The following is a 25,560-nucleotide window of genomic DNA, read 5'->3' as shown; positions in this document are numbered from 1 at the left end:
GGCCCCTAGGATCCTTCTGCCCGGGGTCCCTATTCTTTCCTTTTGTCCAACAAGAAGGAGACTTCGCAAACCCCATACCCATCGCGCCCTGACCCGGGTCGACCTGGGACTCCTGGTCCCGCACCCTAGGCGGATCTGGTTCCCTTGTGCAAAGCGCGTGGCGGTTCTGAGCCGGCGGCCGCGGCCCGGTGCTTCCTCCCACCTCCTTCCATCTCTTCCTCCTTTCTCCCCCTCCTTCCCGCGCTCCCTCCCCGGCGGCCGCGGCCTTTATTAGGGATTCCGCGGCTGTCGGTCCCGCCATCCATCCTGTCCGCCGGCAATTAGGCAGCCAGACAAAGAGCAGCTTCGGATGGATGAGGGTCCCGGCGGATCGGAAATGTGAAGGGTCAGCGCTGCCGCCCGCGGCGCACCCCGCTCCCCCTCCGCATAATCACCGGCCGCCCGTCACTCAGCCGGCCGCCCGGGGAGCTCCAGGGCCGGGGCTGGGGGAGGGCGGGGGGGTGGGACTGCGGCCTAGGCGCCAAGGGCAGGGCGAAGGCCGACCGACCTGCCACAGGGGCGCCCCCTGCGGGAGAATGGAGGTCCGCAGGAGGCCCGAGGCACCTGGAGGAGAGAGAGGGCAGGGCACGGTGCCCCGCGATCCCTGAAGGCGGACGAGAGGACTCCTGCCTGGGGGCATCCTGTACGGATGCTAGGACTTTGGCTGCGGCGGAGAGGAGAATGGGGGCCTACGCGCCCCCTGCTGGGAGGCTGGGGGACGAAGCCCTAGGGCCTCGGGTCTGCAGAAGTGGAACCGAGCCCAGGATGAATCCCCTTAGGGTCTGTAGCCTAGTGCGCCTCCTATTGGATTAAAGCGATACTGCGCTTCTGTTGCCGGATCTCTTAAGCGAAATCTAACCGGAGAACATCAAACCTAGAAAAGCTCCAAGGCTGGGCAAGCCCGAAGGGAGCCAGAGGAAGTTCAAGAAGTCCGGGTTTTACTGCGGATTCTTTGGCCCTAGCTCCCAGCTGACAAATCAACATCTCAATCTGACAATTAGTAGTGGAGGTGGGGGGAGAGGGGCTCTCGCCGCCTGGGCCGCTTAGCCCTCCCGGCGGGCGGCAGAGAGGTGGGCGGTGCTGGCAGTGATGAACGACTCCGGGGGGGCCCCGGGCCCCGAGCGCGCATTCATTACTCGACTGACAGGCGGACTGCAGGCCGGGCGGGCCGCGAGTGGACGTGCCAGGAAAGAGGCAGAGGCAAGAGCAACATTAAGAGAGGTGTATAGCAGCCCAGTGCCCGGCAGCTCCCGGCTCTTCACCTGGTACTTGACTTCCTTGAGCTCAGCGTTTTTGTTGGAGCTGGCCTTGGTCGCAGAATTTGGGTAGCGGGGACAGGGTTTTAAGCCTTCTGCTTAGGTTAGGCGAATGAAGGTCTAAAATGTCAAGAAAGTGTGTAGACAGGCTTTAAGACTAGGCGCTCCCGCCTGACCTCGGAGGAATTGTGCATGTCTGCGCACACAGGGGTGGTGTGTTGTGACAGGGATTGATGGGTGTGGGTCGCGTGTGGGGGTCGGCGATTGTGTGTGTCAGTGTTAGGGATGTGTCGGCCTGATTTTGTCAGCGGAGGTGTAAGTGCTGCGTGTGTCTGAGGAGGAGCTGCCACCGTTCCCTGCGTGTCTGTGTCCCCCTCCCTCCCCTTGCTGTCAGCTCTCTGTCTCCACTTCTGTAGGAAACAGCAGTGTGCCCGGTGACAGCTGAGGTGTGCTGCTGGGGGTGGGGGGATAGTGTTAACTGTGAGGCTGCTGGTTCAACAACTGCTTCCTTCCACCACCTCCACCCCAAACATCATTGCTCTCTCAAGCTTCCTGAAAGCAGTGGATGCTTTTTCCAAAGTCTGGGGACCCAGCTGCTAAGTCCTGGGGAAGGAAGTGGTGACTACCAGAGTTTTCTACCTTCCACATACATGTATACATATACGCAGTCTCCATCTCATATATAGTCGCTAATATAAGATGTGATCTACAACCCCTCTGGCCTCCCCAGGCTGCTGGTGGATAGAGAGGAGGAGGTAGATCTCGGGAAGGGAAAGGGCAGACCATCAGACCTCTAAGAGAGCCCACATCTTTGGGGCTTAGGCTAGTCTTCCAGGATCCTTACCTTTTGGGTTTCAGGTCCAATTACTAGTTGACACCTTAGGAGACTGTCCTAATTATATTCTAATTCCTTTCCCTAATAACCTTCTTTCTTCACCTGACTTTGTCTCCACTCTCCTTCCCCCTCTCAAACACACCAGAAGGTTGACCTTCCCATTCCTGAATCTTCCAGGTCTACAGAGCAGAGAGTTGACCTGATTCTGGGTCTCTGGTCCTCTGTTTTGGTCAATGTGTCTTTGAGCCACCTTCCCTTCGCTTGCTCTTCTTTAAACATAGGTTGTCTCTTGGAACCCTCTCTATTTTTGTCTCTGCACCCCTCTTTGTGTCTGTATATCTCCAGGTTTAGGAATCTCTTCCAAATTTTTTCCCCTACATTTAGGGGTCTCTCTTTGTTTCTCTGGAGCTTCACCCTCTCGGCATACCCAACGCATTAGTGAGGCCCATGGGGACGGAAAAGGGAGTAGAACTTCCTTCCTGCCCTCATCCAGAGGCGACTGCAACCTAAGGATGGCTAGGTAATGCCAGGGCCCGGACATGGCCGGGTCGCTTCTCATTCAGGGCACAGACACCAGGTCGATGCCCGGCTGTCCGCCCCTCTCCCCACCCCCAAGCCGCCCTCCTCCAAGCCCCCGCCCCCTCCGCCCGCCCGGAAAAGGCAAATTTGACATTTTTAAATCCCGAGCCTTGGAGGGATCGATGCGGCCCCGGGGCCCCGCCCGGGGTCGATATTCCTGATTGGGAAGCGGCCGCTGAGCGGAGCGCGCGTGTAAATCACCCGGACTGGGGGAGGGGGCGCGGGAGTCAACCGCTTCCCAGACGCTGGGAGCCACGCGAGGTCCCGGCCAGACCCCACCCCAGGGCAATGGAATGAGGAGAGAGATAGGCCTCAGACCCGGAGACAAGCCAGCCCTTGGACTCCCGCCTCCCCCGCCCATCTCTAACTCTGTGGGCCGGCTCCGGTCTCGCTTCAGCGGCCGCCACCCTCCGTTGCCCCTGGAGCCGCCGGGGAGGCCGGTGTCGGAGCCAGCCATGCGGCGGCTTCTCTCCGGCCGCTCCCGCGGGGCCTGGGCTTCGGCGGCGGCTGTCACGAAGCCGACAGGCCGGGCCGGCCGGGAAGGGGAGGGTGGCGGGGGAGAGGTGGGGGGACGGCTGGCGCGGATATGGCTCACAGTGGGCGCGCAACAGATGTTTGCGGGATTGAGGGACAGCAAGGCGGCGTGGGCACCGCGCGGCGCTGAGCCTGGGCTGAAGGCGGGGGTGGGGGGAGGGGGCAGTCCAGACCTGTCGGGGGTGAGAATCTGGCCTTCTAGCGGGGGTGAGCAGGTGCCCCTGGCGCTCAGGGGAGGCTGAGTTGGATAGACCACCCACTACCCCGCCCCCGGTCCGTGGACCAGGGTAGCAGAAAACAAAAGATAATGGGGGTGAGAAGGCAAGTTCGGACCCCACCTACAGCCGCCTCCGCCGCTCCTGCCCTCCAAGCCTCTCATCTCTCGGCTGGAGAAACCGAGGCAGCGGAGGCTGAGAAGGATCAGGATGGTTAAAAGCGATGTCAGCCACGAGGCTGGGGGTAGCAACCAGAATTCCCGCGTGGGTCTCTGAATTCACCTACCCGCCCCGGGTCCTCTTGCGGGTAAATACACCGCCACGTTCCCGGTGCCCCCAGCCCCCGCCACCGCAGCTCAGACCCTTCCCTCCTGCTTCAGCTTGTCAGATCACCGCCCCTCCACCCCGCGTCAATCCCCACCCCGCGCCAGTTTATAGAACAACAATTTGGGGAAAACAATCCAGGCCGAGTGACGGCCCCGTAATTGTGACAAAGTGAGTGCGGGCGGCTGGAGAGCGCGCTCAGGCGGGAGCGCGGCGGGGCGAGGCGGAGGTAGGGGCGCCTCCAGTTCGCCCCCCACCCTCTCGTTCTCATTCCGGTCATCTCCCACCCCTCTCCTTGACTCTTCTCCAATTTTTCTTCTCTCGGCTCTTCGCGCCTCCCCTCGCTCGTTCCTCCATCGCTCTTTCCCTTTCCTCTCGGTAACTGCTCTTCTCCAGCCCCCGCCCCGCCGCAGCCCCTCCCCCGGTGCGCTTTTTTTCCCCTCTCGCTTCTCGCTGTCTCCTCCGCCCTCCACTTGTTTCTCCATCTTTTCCTTGTGCCAGTCGCCCTTGGGACCCTGGCCCCCAGTCCACAAATCCGCTTCTCTCCCTCCCCAGTCCCGGCTTCCTGAAGTCGAGCCCTGAGCTTCCTCCCGCGTCCCCACCTTCTGGGAGGCCTGCTCGGCCCGGCACACAGGGGGTTCCTCCCGCCCCACAGCGACGGCCCCCAGGCCCAGGCGGGCTGCCTCTCCCCTCCCGCTCCCGTAGCTGCCTCTCCCACCCCTATCTCTGCGCCCGGAGTCAGTTTGTTTGTCCAGCGGCGGCCTCGGCCGCTCGAGCTGTTTGCGGAGCTTAGCGCGCCGCCGCGCAGAGCCGGCCCAATTAAGTCTCATTCATTATTCAGCGGCCCAGTGCTCCCGCGCCCAGCAGCTGGCGGCTCCAGAGTCGCTTTGATGCCCCTCCCGGCCCTGGCCCCTCCGTGAATCCTAGGGGGCAGACATGGGGACCTGCTTTCCCTCCCTGGGCCAGAAAGAGGACCGAAGGGGCTGGGAATATAGGAGGGAACAGAATCTGTCGACTGCGGGGAGGCGACAGGGGCAAGCCCTCCAGGCCCACCCCACCCCCAAGTCAAAGATGGGGAAACTTGAAGATACACGCTTTTTCTTTACAGAGGAGGAAACAGGCCCACCCCACCTCCCCAAAGCCAAGGTCACGTAGCAGGGTTGGAGCCCACGACATTGAAATGAGGGGATCTTGCATCCCACTTCCATCCCAGCATTGAGGCGGGAGGACGCCGCAGACTATTCTCCTGGTGGGGAGGTCCTCACCCCCATCCTTTTTTGCTCCTGGTTCTCTCTCGCGCCAAAGTCAGTGAGATACAGCTGACTTGGGGTTCCTGAGGGATTCTCAGGTCTCTGGCTTGGATCTAGATGTATTGCCCCTGACTGGCGGGCCTGGAGGCGGGGCAGTGAGGCAAACTTGAGGGGAGAGCCTCTCTCTGCAGCCGGTACCCTGGTGTCTCTCCCTTAGGCAAATTGGAAATGAAGCCATCCAAGGCAGCCTTGAACAGCAATGGAATAGGGAGAGAGGACTGAAGCCTGAGGTGAGGGAGGAGTCACCCTCCCATTTGTGAGAGTGCAAAGCGGTGATCAAGGGCTTCTTTTTGCTTTTATAGGCCCCCCACCCCGCCCCGCCTAGCCCTGGGCTGCTTTGCGCCAGCATCTAGACAAGGTGAGTCTGGGGATCCGCCCGACACCTCCCGTCCGTAAGCGGCAGCGCCACCTGGTGGTCGTTCTGTAGTAATGTAGGCGCTCTTGGCCTGGAGTGGGCGCTGCGCCAGCCGGGCTGAGCCTGGGGAGGAGAAATACGCCAGAAAAACCTAAAAGGAAGTTTAGCCGAGAGGGCAGGCGAGTGAGCCCCAGCCTGAAAGGTGATCCCTAAGGGGCGAGGGAGGGCCTTGGGGAGGAGGGGCCTGGCCAGGACGGCCCAACTTCCTTGACACAGCAAACACTGAAAGGCAAAGTCCACTTGGATGGAAGTGGGAGCGGAATGAGAGGGGCCATTTTGACTGTGGTCAAAGGAAATGTCTGATCTGGGATCCGAGGTACCCAGGTACAGCTGCTCACCCTGGGACTAGCGGGTACTGGCTGGTGGGCCTAAGCCCCACCGTATGGAGGGACCTTACAAGTTTGTCCTGGAAGGCGGTGGTTGAAATGTGAGGTGCCTGGGTCCAGGTCAAAATGTAGCTTTCTAGACCTGGAGGGAACTCAGGACCTCTTTCAAGTTTGACTTGTATCAAGATTTCTTGGTCTGGAGAGATGGGAGGCTGGAGAAGGGCTAAAATCTCTGCCAGGGGTCTGTGGGCAGCCGCAGTCAGAGTTGAGGGATGGGGGCCGGGGGGGGGGGTTAGGTTGTATGGTAGGGGACTTTAAAAGTTGTTTAGGAACTTTCCAGGGATATTGTATTTTTATTCACTTTTATTCACTCACCCCCACTCCCAAACCAAGAGTCCTTCCAGGAGGTAGGTGGTCTGAGGGGAGGTCTGCAATTTAAGCTTATGCTTTTTTGTCCCTGTGCTGAGTTCTCATTTACTCAACCGAAAGCACTTATAACTATTTTCTCTAAATTTGGAGTCCCTGTGGTTGTAAAGAACAGAGATGAGATTCTAGACCTAAGAATATGGGAGAGCTACAATTGCAGGGACGCTCAGGAAGAGCTGGACTTGACTAATATTGGAAGGAGAAGTGTTACTGTGTTGGGGCCTGAACATAATCTTATGACTGCTTTTTTCCATGTCTTAGGGTCTAAGGATAACTCTAGGGCCATGACTGCCATGATTCTCACAGATGACTCCAGATTTCTGCATTCTAGGCAATGGCAGGTGCCACTGGACTTACTGTGAGACCGTTTTCTTAGAGGATGGCCAAGAGACTCCTGATGACTTACGCCCTCTGGGCTGTAGGGGGCCCTGCTGGTCTCCACCACCTGTACCTGGGACGGGACAGCCATGCACTGCTCTGGATGCTTACCCTGGGCGGTGGTGGTCTAGGCTGGCTCTGGGAATTCTGGAAGCTCCCAAGCTTTGTTGCTCAGGCCAACAGAGCCCAGGAGCAGAGGCAGAGCTCAGGAAGGGGGATACCCCCTCTAAGTCTCATTCGCTTTGTTGCCCAGATGATAGTGGGCATCTATTTTGGCCTTGTGGCTCTCATTAGCCTTTCCTTCATGGCCAGCTTCTATCTTGTGGGCCTCCCACTGGCAGGGATCTTGCTGGTGGCTGCCATTGGCAACCAGACATCAGACTTAAAGAACACTCTAGGGGCCGCATTTCTTACTTCACCTATCTTCTATGGCCGCCCCATAGCCATCCTGCCCATCAGCTTGGCTGCCAGCATCACAGCCCAGAAACATCGCCGCTACAAACCGTCAGCTGGGTCAGAGACGCTCAGCGTGCGGCTCTACCGCCTGGGCTTGGCTTACCTTGCTTTCACAGGCCCGTTAGTGTACAGTGCCCTCTGCAACACAGCTGTCCCCCTCAGCTCTGTGGCAGATACTCTTGGCTCCTTCTTGAGTTGGTTCAGCTTCTTCCCCCTCCTTGGGCGCCTTTTGGAGTCTGTCCTCCTTCTGCCTTTCCGAGCCTGGAAGCTGCTGGTAGGAGATCATGGCATCAGCAGCAGCTACTTCCAAGAGTGGGCGAAGCTTTATGAGTTTGTTCACAGTTTTCAGGATGAGAAGCATCAGCTGGCTCTCCAGGTAAGGTTTCTTCCCTCTCATTGCTGTCTAAGATGGCTCCAGGAGTTAGGCTAAGTCTCACTGAGGCTGGTGTGGAGGTGCTGTTTTCGTGTCTGCTGGGTCAGACCCCAGAAGGGTATCCTGGCTTCTCTAGGCTTCTGTGTGCAATGGGTGATGGTTCAGTGACTCTAATAAGGAGTGGGAAAAGATATATGTATGTTATTTTCTTTTTACTGAGGTATAATATGTATATAAAGTACACTAATTTTTTGTAGATACCTATTTAACCACCACTCAGATGAGGGTATGGAATATTTCCATAATTAATAAGGTTCCTTTGGGACTTCCCTGCCAGTCCAGTGGTTAAGACTCTGAGCTCCCATTGTGGGGGTCATGGGTTCGATCCCTGATCAGGGAACTAGGATCCTATATGCTGCACAGCGCAGCCAAAAAACAAAACAAAACAAAAAAGGAGATTCCCTCATGCCCCTTCCCAATGTATACTCCTTTCCTGGGAAAGAATCTGTATTCAGACATTTATTACCATAGATTAATTTTGCCCGTTCTTGGGCTTCATATAAATGGGAATCATCCAGTGTGTACTCTTTTGTGTCTGAGGTCTTTCCTTCAACATTATGTTTGTGAAATTTACTCATACATGGGATTATAAATTGTTTTCATAGTTGTTTGATGTCCCATTATGTGAATATACCACAATTTATCTATCCATTCTATTGTCAGTGAACATTTGGATTAGCTGCTACAAACACTCTTGTACATGTCTTTGATGGACATATTTGCTTATTTTGCATATATGTAAGGAGGAGACCTTGTCAAGGATGCCAAGTTCCAGGTTGGAAAATGGGCATCTGTGATTAAAAGCAAATCCTGGTTCTTGCCATGAGATCTAGAACTTGTCCATGTTTCAGAAGGTTGGAATTCTAATCTGAGGCTCTCTGCCTTTCCTGCCAGCAAGTGGAAGCCAATTCCAGCCTGGTTTAGGAAGGTAGCGAGGAGAGATCCAGGAGCCCTGACAACTTATGAGGTTCTAATTTGTTAGCTCTTGTTTCCCTAAGGCTTTGGGTCTCTCAGAGGGGGCAACAAATGAAGAAATACATGGCAGATACCGGGAGCTAGTGAAGACCTGGCACCCTGACCACAATCGGCACCAGATGGAGGAAGCTCAGAGGCACTTTCTGGAGATCCAGGCTGCGTATGAAGTCCTGAGGCAGCCCAGGAAGCCCAGGGGATCCTGGAGGTGGGAAGAAACTTCCCTTTGAGGTTGGACTGGCAGAGTTGGATCTCTTGTCCCAGCACAGCTTTGCCCAGTGAGGCATCCCAACAGTGTAAAAGAAACTGTCATTTGCAGTGTGTTCTCAGTTGCTCAGTTTTGTCTGATGCTTTGTGACCCTATGGACTGTAGCCTGCCAGGCTTCTCTGTCCATGGGATTTCCCAGGCAAGATTATTGGAGTGGGTTGCCATTTCCTTCTCCAATCACTTGCAGTGGAGATGAGAAAGCCTTAAAGAGGTGAGAAAACTATTGTGATTTTGAATTTCTGAATTATTGGCTATTGTAGTCCTGACTTTTTTCTTAATCCACATAGTGAAATGAAAGACATATTATAAAACCAATAAAATATCTTTTAGAGACTAGACCACCTGATTTTACCTCTGGTATAGTGATAGATCATGGAGGAGGTTTACTTAACTTTCTTTGTTTTATGTGCAAACCACCAAGTGAGGTGATTGAAGGAAAATATAAGGGTTCTAACATTTCACAAGATGTCTTGTAGCAAAAGGGACTTGATCTTTTCTGTGGACTACCAAGGTGTAAGACTGGGGTTAAGTTTGAAAAGGCTGGAATTCTAATCTTTTCAGGAAAATATTTTAATTTCGGTTATAGGAGAACTTTTTAGAAGCTGTACTTTTCCAAAGAAGGAACAAGCTACTGTGAGGTGGGGGATAATCCCCTCATCACAGACCCTTCTGCTTGGAATATTGTGGTGAACTTTCAAACTTTACACAAGTGGTTGGACTGGCTGAATTGTCAGGTCTTCCTGAAACTTGGGATTTGATTCTGAGCTATACACCCTGCTCCCTAGTCATTTACAGTCTGGTGGGGGATAATAACACAGGTACACATATTGAAGACTGCCTTGTTCTGTGTTTTGAACTGTGTCCTAAGGTGTAAACAGAATGTGTTAGAAAATTGCAGAAGGGATAGATGATACTGTTTTATGGGGACTTATGGGAAAACTCATGATTTTATATTTCATATGCCTTTGTGGGGACTTTGGGGAAACCCTTTGGGGAACTTTGGGGAACCAACAGCTTGAACATCTCAAGGGGGCCTTATCTCATTCCCAGTTGTAGAAGGAACAGCCCAGGATGCCTCAGTTTGAAGAGGAAGCCTAGAGATCAGGAACATGATAGTAAAATTATGTACCTTTTCTCCAGTTTTCTTTATTTGTGTGTACCAGCCTCACACTTTCCTGCTTTCCTGTTTTCTGAAAGTTAACTCTGAGTAGTATGTGTGTTTTTAAAAAGCAGAATTACTTTGGCTTGTATTCCCTACTGAGTAAAAAAATGGCCCAATCAATTGAGAGGAATGACATTTACAGATGTTTTTTCTTTGCATCTATATGTAAAATACTACCCAGTGAATTTATGTACTACAATTTTAAGGCCAAATTTAACTTTCACACCTTTTTCTTTTACTTTTTTGTTGTTTTTTGTTTTTTTACTTTTCTGTTTGATTTTTGAGGTCGGAATTGCTTTTTTGGGGGTGAGCTCGGCAGGCCCGCTGTGGTCAGGTTAGTGTTCTTCCCTTGGAGAAGGAAAAAAAAGCCTGCTGCCTCCTCCTGCCATCTACCTGAGGTAGTGGAACATGCAAAGCTCAGAGGAGCCGCCAGGGCCTGGGGGCGATGGAACAGGAGCGGATGGCACCAGCTGGGCTGCCTCGGTCAGCACTGACCACCCAGGCGGTGTCCTGAGCCCACACCGGGGCTGAGGCTCCCTGGGAGAGGCGGGCAGGCAGGCAACACCCCAGGGTCGGGGGCTCACAGGCCTGGGGGTGGGGGGCGGCGCTGGGCTCACAATAAGCAGAGGTCTGCAGGATCCCAGCCATACCTGGCCAGCATGCCAGAGAGCTGAGCAGTGACAAGCCTTTCATCAGCAGGGTCTGTCTCCTACCCTCGGTCTGGGTCCTTGGGGCCTGGGGGACACAGAAGGTACTTACTAGGGAGCTGAGACTGGAAGGCTGAAGCCAGAGGCCTGGGGTCTTGGGGGCCTGGCTGGGTCTGCTAGGGGACCTCATCTTCCCTGAGGAAGGGGCTTCCTGAGCAGACTAGGAGAGGCAGCACAGCCTGCAAAACAGCGGGTTGGGCCTGGAGATCTGAGAGTAGCTACTCGGGAATGGTGGGGCAGGGAGAACCTTGCCCAGAGGGATCCTTGGGGAGATGGGAGGGCTAAGTCGTTTCTTTTAATTTACTCAAATGTTTCATCATATCAAGTTATTTCTCTTCTTTTGTCAGTATTTTTTATTGAAGTATGGTTAATTTATAATATCACACTTTTAAAAATTAATTAATTCCTTTTTGGCTATGCTGTGTCTTCATTGCCGTGAGAGGGCTTTGTCTAGTTGCGATGCCTGGGCTTCTCATTGCGGTGGCATCTCTTGTGGCAGGGCACTGTCTGTAGGCATGTGGGCTCTAGAGTTTGGGCTCAGTAGTTGTGACTCACCGGGCTAAGTTGCCCTGAGGCATGTGGAACCCTCAAAGACCAGGTATTGAACCTGTGTCCTTAACCACTGGACCCCCAGGGAAGTCCTGTCACACCTTTTTAAAGTGGCCAAAAAATTGATGTATATATTTTCTTTGAAAAACACAATTTTTCAAATTGTCATGTGGGATTTTAATAAGCCATTTTCATAAGCTATTAGTAGTTTATTAACATGATATGTAGTACTACATCTGTAAAATGTAAATATATTAAAAATAGTCTATAAGGAAAAAGAGACAAAAGAGTGATTGGGGCTTTACTTGATTTGGAAAATTATTTTACTATTCTCAAATTTTCTTATGAGTTTTTGTTACAAAAATATATTTCAGTTAATTTAAATGAGAACTGTTTATGAGCAGTTTCTATTTTTCCCACATGAGCAATGCTACAGTAAATATCTTTAAACGTGTACTGGGACTTCCCTGGTGGTCCAGTGCAGGGCACATGGATTTGATCCCTGGTCCAGGAAGATCCCACATGCCTCAGGGCACCTAAGCCTGTTTGCCACAGCTACTGAGTCCATACCCCCTATAGAAGAGAGAAGCCTGTGCACCACAACTAGAGAACAGTTCCTGCTGGCCACAGCTAGAGAAAGCCCAGGCACAGCAAGGAAGACCCAGCTCAGCCAAAATAAGTAAATAAATAAACATGTGTGCTGAGGCGTTTTGTTTTTCTGAGGCTAGATTCCAATAAATATAGGATAAAGTAGGATCAAGCAGAATATATGTTTTAATACCTTGATTGCTATTATATCAGGTTACTTTTGGAAAAGACTAACAATCTACACTTTTACCCGCAGTACAAGTAGTCCTTTCTTTGTTACTGGTATATACTGTTACCTCTTTTCAATTTTTTGCCAAGGTGGTGGGTGAGAGATAGTACCCGATGACTTCAGTCTGCCTTTCTGTGACTTCTAGTGAAGTTCAGTATCTTCGCACAACATTTTAAAAAATTTGTTTTGTTTTGTTTGTTTTAATTTTGGCTGTGCTGCCACTGCAATGAGAAGCCCTTGCACCACAACAGAGTAGTCCCTGCCGGCTGCAACTATTAATAGTAGAAAGCCCACGTGCAGCAACGAAGACCAGCAAGCCAAAAATAAATAAAAGGAATCTTTCCCTCTTAGTGGGAAATACTGTTTGGTTAAACCATCTTCGCATTTCATCTTTGCTCTTGTCCTAGCCTGTGAGCAGGTACTGAAATTGAGTGCTGGCCAGAATTAGGCTACCTACCTACCCACAGTGGACATCTAGATATTCATGTATCTAATGGTGTAGCCCAGCCATTTTTTGAAAATAAAGAAATGGTACAAGTCACATGAATTTGGAACCTCTGGAAGAAAATTCTGCTTTGCCACCAACCTGGAATATTATAATCACTAAGACTTTTCTGAGAATGTACTTCCTAAAGACCGTGACATAGTGAAAATCAGCTGAAAGTAGAAATTCACTGTGAAATAATTATTTTTAAAAAACCAACTAAGATATTAGCAGGTGAGAGATCTTCTTTTTCTCTACCTGAGTGGATATAAATGAAATCCAGTGATGTTGTATTCTCCCACTCCTACAAATAAAAGTGTACAGAACCTTTAAAAAGTTGGAATCAAACTGAGAAAGCCTCTCCCCCAAGTATTCATCTGGTGCAGTACAGGGTCTAGAGATGACCCAGAGATGACCATCTTCCCAGAGATGACCATTTTGGCTTCTGAATTAATTGGAAATCCTGTACCTGTCCCACCTTTTGGGCATTCTTAATTGCTATTATTTTTTAAAAATTTTATTTATTTTTTAATTGAAGGATAATTGCTTTACAGAATTGTGTTGGTTTCTACCAAACATCAACATGAATCGGCCATAGATATTTTGTTGTTCTTCTATTGCACTGAAATTTGCTTCCCTGAAATTTCTTTCTAGATCTCCCATTTCTTGTTACAAAGAACAAAAGCCATTAAGAAACCTTTTAAAAACATATATATATTTATTTTTATTTATTCACTTATTTGGCTGTACCAGTCTTAGTTACGGCATGCAAATTCTTAGTTGCAGCATGTGGGATCTAGTTCCCCAACCAGGGATTGAGCCTGGGGCCCCCTGCATTGGGAGTGAGGAGTCTTAACCACTAGACCACCAGGGAAGTCCCAGGAACCCTTTCTTGATAAGAGCTTGCCCTTCCCTTCATACCTCTCTAAATTTTCCCTTTTCTAGATTAAACATTGTCTTGTTTAAGGATGCACTGTAGTTTGATAGAAAGAGGATGGATGGAGAAGTGAGAAGATAGGGTTTTCCTCCTGCCTCTTGCATGACCAGCCTGCTGACTTAGAATGAGCCACTTTACCATTCTGGGCCTCAGTTTTTTCTTTGTTAGGTGAGGAAATTGAATTTAGATAACCTTTAAGATTGCTTTCCACACTGGATTCTGGGTTTCTGTTTGGATGAGGCTTGTGTTAAATAGTTTGGTTTGACATCTCTCTGCCCTCTTGTGGACACTGTCTTGGGAAAAAAATAAAATATTTATTTGCTCAAAGAACAATATCATGGCCACCCCCCAATCAAAAATTCACCTGTATCAAACTGTCTGTTTTCACTTATTCATGTTCTCTTTTAGCCCTCATCCATAAATGTACATACCATATCAGGGATATAATCTTATAGTTTTTCCCTTCCCTAAATCATAGGCATTGATATATATTACTAGGAAGATGTCATATGTATATATGTATATATATTTTTTACTGAGCTATAACTCACATACCATAAAATTTACCCTTTTAAACTATACAATTTAGTGACTTTTAGTATATTTCTAAGGTTGTAAAGTCATCAACACTGACTCCAGACCATTTAAAACCACCCTAAAAAGAAATCCCATACCTATTACAATTCTCTCCTCTCGCCAGACCCTGGCAACTACTAATCTACTTTCTGTCTCTATAGTAGTTTGCCTGTTCTGGACCTTTTAAGTAAATAGAATCATACAATGTTTCTTTTTGTGTCTGGTGTATTTCACTTAGTATAATATTTTCAGGATTCATCCATGTTGCAGCATGCATTATTATTATTCTATATTTTTACTTTTTTCAACTAACATAATTATACTTTAATGCTATGTAATATTCCCTTATTGGGAGACATTTAAGATATATATATTTGCTGATACATATTTGTTGTTATAAAGAATGCTGCATCAATATTTTCATGTTTCTAATTCATCTATTCTCTTGAATTATTTCAGAATAAATTCCCATGGGTGGGATTACTGGGTCAAAGGGTATGAACATTTTTATGACTGTTGTCAATATTGCTCTTAAATTGTGGTGCCCAGAACTAAATGCAATTCTCAGATGTGTTCAGACAGAACAAGGTACTGTAGAGCTATTAAGTTCTCAAGGTCTGGACAGTATATCATCCTTTATATCAAGCAGTCTAAGAATTTATTAGCTTTTTTGGAGGGGGGTGGTTTCTCATGAAGCTTATAGCTAACTAAGGCCCTTAGGTCTTTTCCTAGGCACTGTGTCTTCAAGCTGAGTTTTCATCTACTCTGGGACTTAGGAGGCTTTTGAGGACTCCCTGGCTGGAATTTAGTATTTCTTTGCTTTCTTTTTTTCTCCAACAGTGAGTGTGTGGCCCCAACAAGCCAGCAGGTCTCGGTTTATTGCAGTGTTCGATGAGAACTGCAGATGGCGCCTTAAGGCTGTCACAGGGTAAATTATGTCCCTTCACCTTTTTTCTTTTAGGATCTAGTGGTGGTACCTCCTTTAGTTCAGTTCAGTTGCTCAGTTTTGTCCAACTCTCTGCGACCCCATGGACTGCAGCACGCCAGGCTTCCCTGTCCATTCATCACCAACTCCCAGAGCTTACTGAAACTCACATCCATCAAGTCGGTGATGCCATCCAACCATCTCATCCTCTGTTGTCCCCTTCTCCTCCTACCTTCAATCTTTCCTAGCATCAGGGTCTTTTCCATTGAGTCAGTTCTTCGTATCAGGTGGCCAAAGTATTGGAGTTTCAGCTTCAGCATCAGTCCTTCCAATGAATATTCAGGACTGATTTCCTTTAGGATGGACTGGTTGGCTCTCCTTGCTGTCCAAGGGACTCTCAAGAGTCTTCTCCAACACCACAGTTCAAAAGCATCAGTTCTTCAGCCCTCAGCTTTCTTTATAGTCCAATTCTCACATTCATACATGACTACTGGAAAAGCCATAGCTTTGACTAGACAGACCTTTGTTGGCAAAGTAATGTCTCTGCTTTTTAATATGCTGTCTAGGTTGGTTATAGCTTTTCTTCCAAAGAGGAAGCATCTTTTAGTTTCATGGCTGCAGTCACCATCTGCAACTAAAGTACCTCTTTAGTCAGTTCATTACCAGAGTTCAGTCCCCTCCTTTTGTTGGGAAGGTTAGAGAAACCGTGAACGTCAAATTAAGTATGTTTTGTAGATGTCATTTGATCTTTTGAGAAACTCTGGGGAAATCTCAGGGCTTTGCTTGAACACAAATTTCATGCCCCTGCTTTCGTTTTTGAAGTTCATACCCCGAGAAGCTGACTTTTTGGCTTCTCTTTATGTTCCTTGCCATCTCTTCCTCTTAGTGGCAAGGGACTCAAACTTGTTCAACTAACCGGTTTTGTTTGTTTTGCTCAGGTGGGTTCTGAACAACAAATGCAGAAAATTTACATAGGGTTCCAGCTAAATCAGGTTGCATTTCAATAATTTATTGCTTTCTTCATTTTCATTTTCCTTTTCTTCCCAGTTCTCTTCTTTATCCCCACCTTTCATCCATCTGCTACTTGTAAACTATTATATTAATAATTTTCAGCAAGACCTTGGGTTTTCTGGATTTAAACTTCACTGATAAGTTTCAACAGAATAGAGCAGTGCCCTTTGTGGGAAAGTTGGAAGGGAATGATTTTAAAACCCATTCTGTGCCAGACCTTATTTCCATTTGGGGATAAGAAGGGTTGCCAGGAACATCCTCTGCTGGGCACTGACTAACTTAGCATGAGAGCCTGGCTTTGCAAGCATCACTTAAAGGGACGTTTTTCCAACCGTCAATAGGTCAGGCACCTTTCAAATGAATTACTGTCAGGAAAGGAATGGGAAGCGTATAGAGGAAATCTAGGTGTCTTCTATTCATATATTTCCCGGTCACAGATCTGAGGGCCATTGAGGCTCATGTTACTCCCCCGCTTCTCCTTCCTACCTATAATCACCAGTTTGAACTTGGCTTCTCTTTAAAAAAAAAAAAAGATTAAAAATTATTTATTCATTTCCGGCCGTGCTCGGTCTTTGTTGCTACACACAGGCTTTCTTAAGTTGCAGAGGGTGGGAGTGGGGCTACGTTCCAGTTGGGGTGTGAGGGCTTCTCAATGCAGTTGCTTCTCTTGTTGTGGAGCACAGGCTCTAGAGTGCAGGCTCAGTAGTTGTGATGCACAGGCTTAGTTACCTTGCAGCTTGTGGAATCTTCCCGAACCAGGGACAAGCCTGTGTCCCCTGCACTGGCAGGTAGGTTCTGAACCAGCGGACTACCAGAGAAGTCCATTGGCTTCTCTTGCTACCTTCCCTTTCATTCCTGGGGTCCACAGTAAAGAGTGTAAGTTTACTGCTTTTCTATGTAATTTGAGTTGAAAAACACTTGCTCATTTTATATTGTGTGACTGGGAACTCTGCCTCTTAGCAGTTGACTTTTTTGTACAGCCAAGAGACTGATCACTTCAGACCCATCTCCCTTCAAACTCTAATTCTTTGCCATCAGTGTGTTTCTTGTTCTCATGTTCATGTCTTTGCTGATGTCAGTCTTCTGTAATTCTTTTTCTCCTCTGCTAATCCAAATCTTTATACTTCTTTTATGATCCAGCTTAAGGTTTATCTCTAAATGATGCCTTCACTGATTAGGTCCATCTCCAGTAATCTTTCCTCTTTGAATTCCTTCAGCATTCTTGTCCACTTTGTACTGTTCTATCAAGCATTTTCTTACATGTTGCCATATAATCATTCTATATCTCATGTTGTTGTTCAGTTGCTAAGTCGTGCCCAACTCTTTGTGACCCCATGGACTGCAGCATGCCAGACTCGCCTGTCCTTTACTGTCTCCTGAAGTTTGCTCAGATTCATGTCCATTGAGTTGCTGATGCTATCTAACCATCTCATCCTCTGCCAACCCCTTCTCCTTTTACCTTCAATCTTTCCTAGCATCAGGGTCTTTTCCGATGAATCAGCTCTTCGCATTGGGTGGCCAAAGTATTGGAGCATTAGCTTTAGCATCAATCCTTCCAATGAATATTCAGGGTTGATTTCCTTTAGGATTGACTGGTTTGATCTCCTTGCAGTCCAGGGGACTCTCAAGCGTCTTCTCCCGCACTACAGTTTGAAAGCATCAATTCTTTGGCACTTCTCCTTCTTTATAGTCCAACTCTCAAATCCGTACATGACTACTCAAAAAATCATAGCTTTGACTATATGGGACTTCGTTGGCAAAGCGATGTCTCTGCTTTTTAATACACTGTCTAGGTTTGTCATAGCCTTCCTTCCAAGGAGCAAGCATCTTGTAATTTCATGGCTGTGGTCACCATCTGCAGTGATTTTGGAACCCAAGAAATTAAAATCAGTCACTGCTTTCACTTTTTGCCCATCTATTTGCCTTGAAGTGATGGGACTGAATGTCATGATCTTAGTTTTTTGAATGTTGAGTTTTAAGCCAGCTTAAAACTGGCTTCACTCTCCTCATTCACATTTATCAAAAGGCTCTTTAGTTTCTCTTCATTTTCTGCCATTAGAGTGATATCATATGCATATCTGAGGTTGTTGATATTTCTCCTGGAAATCTTGATTCCAGCTTGTGATTTATCCAGCCTAGCATTTTGCATGATGTACTCTGTATATAAGTTAAATAAGTAGGGTGACAATATACAGTCTTGTTGTACTCCTTTCCCCAAACTTTCAACCAATCCACTGTTCCATGTCCGGTTCTGTTGCTTCTTGATCCTCATACAGGTTTCTCAGGAGACAGGTAATGTGGTCTGGTATTCTCATCTCTTTAAGAATTTTCCACAGTTGGTTGTGAGCCACATAGTCAAAGGCTTTAGTGTAATCAATATAGATGTATATGTTTTTCTGGAATCCCCTTGTGTTCTCTATGATCCAACAAATGTTGGCAATTTGATCTCTGATTCCTCTGCCTCTTCTAAATACAGCTTGTACATCTGGAAGTCCTTGGTTCACGCACTGCAGAAGCCTAGCTTGAAGGACAGAAGGACTATCTTCTCTCAATGCAAGTAACAGGACATTTACTAAATATGCTAAATTTCTGTTTAAGGAAGTTTGGGTTTCTTGAGCATGAGCCACCCATTCTTTTTACTTGGCTTTGCAATAGACCTTCCTCTCCTACAAACAAACGAACCCCTGCTATTTAACAATTGAGGCTTGATGTCCTTGTTTGTTAAATGAGGACAGTGATGCTTGCCTCACAGGGATGTTGAGACATTCAAATGAGATGTGCTGAGGGCACTTTATAAACCCTAAAACATTTTACAGAGGGTGGCATTATCACTTTTTAAAAAATGGTGACAGACTGTATCGGTGAAAGAACATGCTAAAATTCCATGAATGAACTTACAGTAAAGCAGTATTACTTATATTTTTCACACATAGAAACAAATTCACTAAGGATCAATTTCAAGTTTTTAATGAACCTGCAACTGAGTGTTTCAAATCTGAGTTTTGAAATGAGGTTCAAAACTCAAATCTGAGGTTCTGAAATTGTCACTAATTTTGTGATATAAAGATTCAACCTTTGATAATTTAAGGCTCTAACATCTGATACACAATTGAATTTGGGTATGTTACCCATGTCTTTGAACCTCAGTTTTGTTATCTATAAAACAGGAAATTCCAACCTAATCAAATCCTTCTAGTAGAATCTTATAGAATGGATGTTCAAAGAAACGTTAATCCTACACAGAAGTCTCCTGGGTAAAAAAAGTTTCCTTGGGGGAAAGCTGCATACTATATACTGCATTCCTTTCAATATTAAAAAAACACATTACCATATTAAATGCTCCTGGAAGGAAACTAATTTATTTTGAATTTTTCAAAATTAATTTTTATTGGTGTATAGTTGCTTTATAATAAACCAATTTATTTTGATTTTACCAAGACTTTCCCAAACTCATTTGGACCTGGAATAGTTTTTTTAGATAACATCTATTCAGCATCCACAAAACTACGTTTCTAAGACACACAGTGTGGACTACCAACATGAATATTCTTAGGTATCAGAGGTAGTCCAAGCAAAGGGAAAAGTATACCCTGATGAGATATTCTCTGCTGGTCTTCATGCTTGTTGTGGTTTGTGGCATCAGCTTTAGTCATCAGAGACTTTAACCTCTTTTTTTTCCCCCTAATAAAAACATGGAATCTGACAATCAGTCACTTTGGATATAGAATATCGACTCAAAGAAAAACATGCTAAAATTTCTGATCACAAGGGTCTATTGGAAAATATATTAAATTAGGTCATGTTAATTTTTGCAGCATATATCTGCCAAGGTGATGATTGCATCATGGTTTATCTTTAGTTCTAATTTGCCTCAATCATTAGGTAACCTGGGATAAATCATTTCCCTTAAGGCTGAACTGAGATATATGGATGTTTTTTCTAAATAGTCTTCTGTTGTAATCCTTAGCAGTTATTCTAATCATTTCAAAAATTTGGTTGTTTTTGTGTTTTCTTTGGAGTAGGTCACAGTATTATATATTGAATTTATTACAGCATTTCCTTTCTTCCAATATAATTAGTAGATTTTAAACAATTTGCCACTGTTTTAAAGCAGGCAATGATCAGTTAATTGAGTACCATATAAAGTGAAAACTGTATATGTAGTATAAAGAACAATGAGAAAATTAATCTTTATAGCCCATGTAAAAGGTATTTTTGAAGCATTTGTTCAATATCCTTTTAGAGAGGTTGAGTGCTGCATGGAAAAAGATGGGCCATGAGTTGCAGTACCCCTCTTGAAAATTCTACTTAGTAAAACAATGCTTTACGTTACCCACCCTTCTGGGAGAGCCATTAGTTTTTGAGTTAAACCTTGTGAAGAGCCTACACCTACTGTCATCCCAGGGACTTGGCAAACTATTCCTTTCAACCACACTCAGAACTCTCCCTTAGAGGAGATATGATTCCATCTGATTCAGTTTCCAGTTATGTTTTGACAACTCATAGATCTGGTCTAGGCATGCTCCTGTATCCACCTCCCTTCTCTTTAAGTGGGATATCCACATATAAAAACTCTCTCCCATTAGACCACAGGCTCTTTTAGGAAAGGCATCATGTCTCTCCTAACGGACTAAGGTTTCCAAGAGTGAGGATTTAATTTTTCTCCCGAGGAAGAAATTATATTAGTTTTGCAGCAACATCAGACCCTGTAACAAAGGTGTTACCCAAATGACTTTTGGTTGGTGAAATCAGTCATAGAATAAGATCTTGGATCCTATTGGTTTAGGTCTCATTCTTTAGTATGAAGTTTCCTATTAACCAGGGTCCTATCATCCCATTCCTGCACTGTATGGGAAGGCAGAATTGTGGAAGAATTACTCACGTATTCCTCTTTGTTCCTACTTTGCACTTTTCTGTTTTAGCACTTATCATCCTGTTATAGTTATTTAATAGCTTTCATCCTCTATTACAACTGGATACTCTACTTGAGGATAGTGATCTAGTTTTACTCTGTGTAAGTGGCCCACCCCTAGAACAATGTCTCCCACTCATTGGGTGATCAGTGAAAAGAGAGCAGATATTTGGATGGCCTGCTTCTATTTGAATCTTTGAAAGAAGATTCAATAGTAAGCAACACATTGTGAGTGCCCTAACTAGTTGGATGACCTAATCTTCTGTTTCTTTAGATCTGTAAATGATGTGGTTGGATTAGCTTAGACACTATTAATCAAGGGTCAGTGGGCTCTAGAGGATTTTTGGCCCTTCCACTCCATCCAAAGTTAAAAACCAAAGGACCAGATCTACTTGGAGAGATCTACCTGTACTGCCACTCCAACAACAAACCTGTGGGAACCAAAATTACATTATGCCTATGGTGTCTATCCACTCCCATATCCACTCTCTGGCTTGTGGTTGGTGCCTGCCCAGAGCCCCTTATACTTTGCCTTCAAAAGAGAACATGGGGACAGACTCTGATTAACCTTTTCAATGCCCACCCTGTAGCCACTCCTGACCAGTTGGCAGTGGGGTGAGTGCTTCATACATGGAGGAAACCGGCTAGAAAGGTGCACAAATATTAAGAGATTGTCTGGCCCTGGGGTGCTTGGGAATCTAACCACGAATAAGAGTGTTTAACAGAAAGATTCGACGGGCAATGTGACTGACCACAGCCGTGTAGAGGGATGCAAAGGACTGAGTAGACCAGAAAACCGACACAGAAATGGACTTGGTATATCTGGTGAACGTGGCAGCGAACCCTCAACTTGCTCCCGAAGCTACCTTGCACCAGGCTAGGGAGACCCATCCTCCCGCCACCACCCCGCAGCAGCCTCTACGGATTCCCAGGAGGCTGAGCGGCAAAGAAGTCCGGACGTCCGGGCGTTTCCCACAGCTGGTGGCTCTGAAATAGCCTTCTGGAATAAAACTTAGGTCGGGAAAGAGGCGAAATGGAAAGTGGTGTTAAGTCGTCGGGGAGAATTCGTAGCGCCAAAAGGAGAGCCGTCTGGGAGACCAGAGTCCCGCCGGGATCCAGAGAAAAGCCCCTCGAACGGTTCCCCTCGAGGCGGCCGCCTTCGGCAACCTCCGGGGGAGTTTCGGCTCTTTCCGGCAGTTCCAGCTCTGGCCCTCTACTCCCAGCGCGTGCTGTCCCCCCCACCCTACGCCGCCCAGCTCTTTCTGGGACTAGCCATTCTGCGCGCGGCTCCGAGCTCGTGTCCCACACCCCTCCCGACTCCCATCTAGTTTGTTCCCCAACCCACTCTTCCAATCCCTTCCCTGCATCGTTCTTCCCGATTCTCGGCGACGCCCGAGCTTCCTCAACTCGGGCGCGCGATCCACAGGGCGGTGTGAGGCGCGAGGGACCCGGTGGCGGGAGGAGCTATAACCCGACGGACAGGCGGCCACCTCTCGCCTCGCGCCTTTCCGTGCGCGGGTCGTCGGCTCGCGGGGGCGCCTCGCGCCCGGGCCTCACTCGCGGGCCAGTTGGCTGCAACGGCCTCGAGCTCGGCGCGCCGGGTTCGCGCTGGCGCGAGCACGCGCCCTGTGCGCTGGCTAGCGGGCGCGCACGCGCCCGAGCGGACTGCGGGGCGGGGCGAAGAGCTCGAGCCACGGCGAGGTCGGTGCGGATCGGCTGGCACTCCGGCCCCAGCCGCGGCTGCGATTCCCAGCCCGCCGCCCGGCCGAAGAGGGAAGCAGAGAAAGGGGCGGTGGGGGCGGGGCGGCGTCCGGCTCCGGGAGAGCTGGGGGAGGAGCGCGACGGCTGCAGCTCTAGAAGAGGAGGAGGCGGCGGCGGCGGAGCTCCTTTCCTCTTCTCAGACCCCAGAGCGTCCGGGACGCAGAGCCGGAACTGGGGAACGCGGCGACTGTGGGGGCCCGGGATAGGTGAGGCTCTGGGAGCTGGTGGAGGGGTGGAGGAGGGATGAAGCAGGGCACTGAGGTGCAGAGAGCGGGCTTGAGGGAAGGCACACGGGGAGGGAGCAGTTGTTGGGGGTTGGGGTACCGAGAGGAGGGGACGTGAACCCTTTGAGACCTGAAGTGCCCAGATGGTGAAAGGTTTCTGGGGTCAGTGGGGCGGGCCGAAGCACACGGTTCCGAGTTGAGGGGTTTCCAGAGGCATAGGCCGGGGAAACAATGGAGTGAGGGGGGACTCTGATGTGAGCGTGTGTGGGGTACTGGGTTTTAAGAAACAACGAGAGGTCGAAAGGAATGAAAGAATCGATCATTTGGTATGAGAAGTACAATGAACTGGAAATCATCGGAAATGCGTAAGGTCATCTGCGTGGGTGTTGAGGTCCTTAGGATTTGGGGGGCAAAGTGGGATTTGAAAATAAGAAAGAGGAGGGCATTTTTGGAATTGGGGGCGGGGGGCGGGAAACGGGACGGAAAATAGAGCCAAGAGGGGCAGACACATAAAATAGATGTGGTTTGGGTTTGAATTAAAGCAGAAGAGTAAGTCCAGTTAGAGAGTATAGGTTAGGTGGACTGGAGTGGCATTTTTCTAATTCATCCAGGATGACGGGGTTCTTTTAGAAGGTGGATTTTTCTCTGGCATGTCCCTCTGCTAAGGAGTACAAGCTGCTCTTTTAACAATTTGGTTATCATTTATAGTTCATTTCATTGATAAAGCGTTCCTGTAATATTTATTTCCCTTCTCTATGTAATTTACCTGCGGTTAATGAAGCAGGAGAGGACAGGTCACTAGAAACAGGCATCTTGCTTTGAGCTTGGTTATTGATAATGCAGAGTTTAGGGTGTTTGGAGGAGAACCAAGAGTTAGTTTGTTCATTGAAAGGTGATGAACAGCCTTGATAAAATCTGAGTTATCTGTACTTTGTTAGAATTATGGTTTCTCACTGAGAAATGATCATGTACCGTCTGCTACTGGTTTGATGATTGTGGGAGAGAGTTTGGTTTTGTCACCAGAAATTCCTGATGCTGATTTCAAATTATCAGGCTATTTTGTACCTTCCAGTTTGAATTCAGGTGATTTGAAAATATTGTGGGGAAGTATTTCAGGGGTTGTGTATGATCTTTGCATTTCCTTGATACTTGGATTTCCAGACCAAATTTTGGATGATACTAGATACCAGATTGCATATTTTGAAATTGTAGTTACCATTATGTATTCATAAATAGTCCATATTAAGCCTTTTATTTTGAGGCATTAAGTTTTGCTGACTCATCTAAGATTTCTGGGAATTTTTCAGTTTATATTTCTCAGCTTGGCCTCAGATAGTAGCATTAGGCTATTTTATAAAGGTCCAAAAAGAATGATCTAAATTGTCACTTTTCTTCTGTTATAAAAAGTGAACAAAGCAAGAAGTGAGTGCAGTTTCCTCATTAGTGATAATGAAGTGCTAAGATTGGTTTCCACGTATCATCTCATTTAATTTAATCCTCATAATCATTTCCTGTTTTATAAATTCAGAGATTAAATAACTTAATAAGGTCACAAAACTAGTAGTGAATAAAACTGAATTCATACCCACTCTGGACACTCCTTTAAGTGTTCCATGTTGTCTACCTGCTTTTTCCTTCTGATCTTGGTTGTATAAACAGCATGAATTGGTTGAAACCTGGGTCTGATACAGTGATCTAGACAAAGATTGAGTTGATGGGCTACATCTGTAGAGTTTTTTGAAGGTTTATTGCCCCTGTGATTTAACAAATCTTCTGGGTTCCAGATAATAGGCAAAAATGTCCTCTTGCTAAGGATTTGTCCTGTGAGCACACTTAATTTTCTGTTTAGTCTAGTGTACTGCTGAAGTACTGTGCATACGTGGCACTCTTCCTTGTGGAAGTCAAGACAGCCAGTTGTGGAGCCAAAACCAATTAACTCTGGAAAACAATCGAAAACTGCTGAATGCTCAAGTGCCCTCCAGGCACCTGTTGAGTCCACAGTTGGTACTGGCATTATCTCTAAATATAGACAGGATCCTCTTAGAAACCAGGAGTAAAACTACTAGAACCGAGAGACACAGCTGGGGCCTGAGGGAGGAGCCAGAGGTTAATGGCCGAAACATCAGCATAGCCTGTGGAGGCTGATCAGGAGCAGGAAAGGCTACAGATACTAGTGAATTGCAGGAGGTGAGGGAATTTTTATTTGTTGAGCAGTTAGGTATTCTAGGGACTGACTGAACTCAGTGTGTTTTATATATGTTACTTTATTAGATCTTCAAATAATCCTATAAGGTAAGCATTATCCTCATCTTTTAGATGAGGCTTGGAAAAGGTTAAGTAACTTTGTAATGATGGTGAAAGAAGTTTATATTTTTACTATTATATTGCTACTTGCAGTTTCCATTGTAGAGGCACCCTATTAAAACTGGAAAATTAAAAAAAAAAAAAAACTGGAAAATTAAACTCACTCTTTAGGATCCACTATGCTGCTTTGTTAGAAGTAAAACTGATTGTCTTGCTGCTTACATTGGAGACTGAAAGGTAAAGCTTATATTTTTCTGATTTAAATATTGGGAAGGGGAGCCCATTCATTATTTAACAAATGTCCTATAGAATGTAGTTCACCTTCTAATATATCTTCCTATCATATGCCAGTGATATGATACCGATATATAAATCTGTAGTGTATGAAAATGCCATGTCCATCCCTCCTGTTCTGAGGTCTTGAC

At 47.2% G+C, this 25,560-nt stretch overlaps 3 protein-coding genes across 4 annotated transcripts in view; all 3 read left to right on the top strand.

Annotated features, from left to right (window-relative positions):
* LOC122682197 (tubulin alpha-1C chain-like) overlaps positions 1-25,560 on the top strand; it is a 1,110,822-nt gene that overhangs the window by 72,640 nt on the left and 1,012,622 nt on the right. The gene's annotated exons all lie outside the window — the stretch shown is intronic.
* On the top strand, positions 5,696-9,104 carry DNAJC22 (DnaJ heat shock protein family (Hsp40) member C22). The gene is made up of 3 exons (XM_043885116.1): positions 5,696-5,831; positions 6,521-7,469; positions 8,525-9,104. The coding sequence occupies exons 2-3, from the start codon at positions 6,639-6,641 to the stop codon at positions 8,726-8,728; spliced, it is 1,035 nt and encodes a 344-aa protein (XP_043741051.1). The 5' UTR covers positions 5,696-5,831; positions 6,521-6,638; the 3' UTR covers positions 8,729-9,104.
* The window catches only part of SPATS2 (spermatogenesis associated serine rich 2), a 148,294-nt gene continuing 145,042 nt past the window's right edge, over positions 22,309-25,560 (top strand). Inside the window, exons 1-2 of one of the 2 annotated variants that reach the window (XM_043884932.1) lie at positions 22,309-22,813; positions 25,307-25,372. The gene's annotated coding sequence lies outside the window, so the exon portion shown is untranslated. The remainder of the gene's footprint in view (positions 22,814-25,306; positions 25,373-25,560) is intronic. The other variant, XM_043884925.1, reaches the window with a different exon arrangement.

Source organism: Cervus elaphus, chromosome 3 (assembly GCF_910594005.1).
Source record: "Cervus elaphus chromosome 3, mCerEla1.1, whole genome shotgun sequence".
NCBI classification, from domain to species: Eukaryota; Metazoa; Chordata; class Mammalia; order Artiodactyla; family Cervidae; genus Cervus; species Cervus elaphus.
Note: the sequence above shows the minus strand (reverse complement) of the source record. Positions and strands in the feature narration are given on the sequence as shown.

Coding starts and splice junctions, on each gene's coding strand:
- DNAJC22 (XM_043885116.1), top strand. CDS start 6,639: ATGGCCAAGAGACTCCTGATGACTTACGCCCTCTGGGCTGTAGGGGGC. Junction 7,470..8,524: donor AGCATCAGCTGGCTCTCCAG/GTAAGGTTTCTT, acceptor TGTTTCCCTAAG/GCTTTGGGTCTCTCAGAGGG.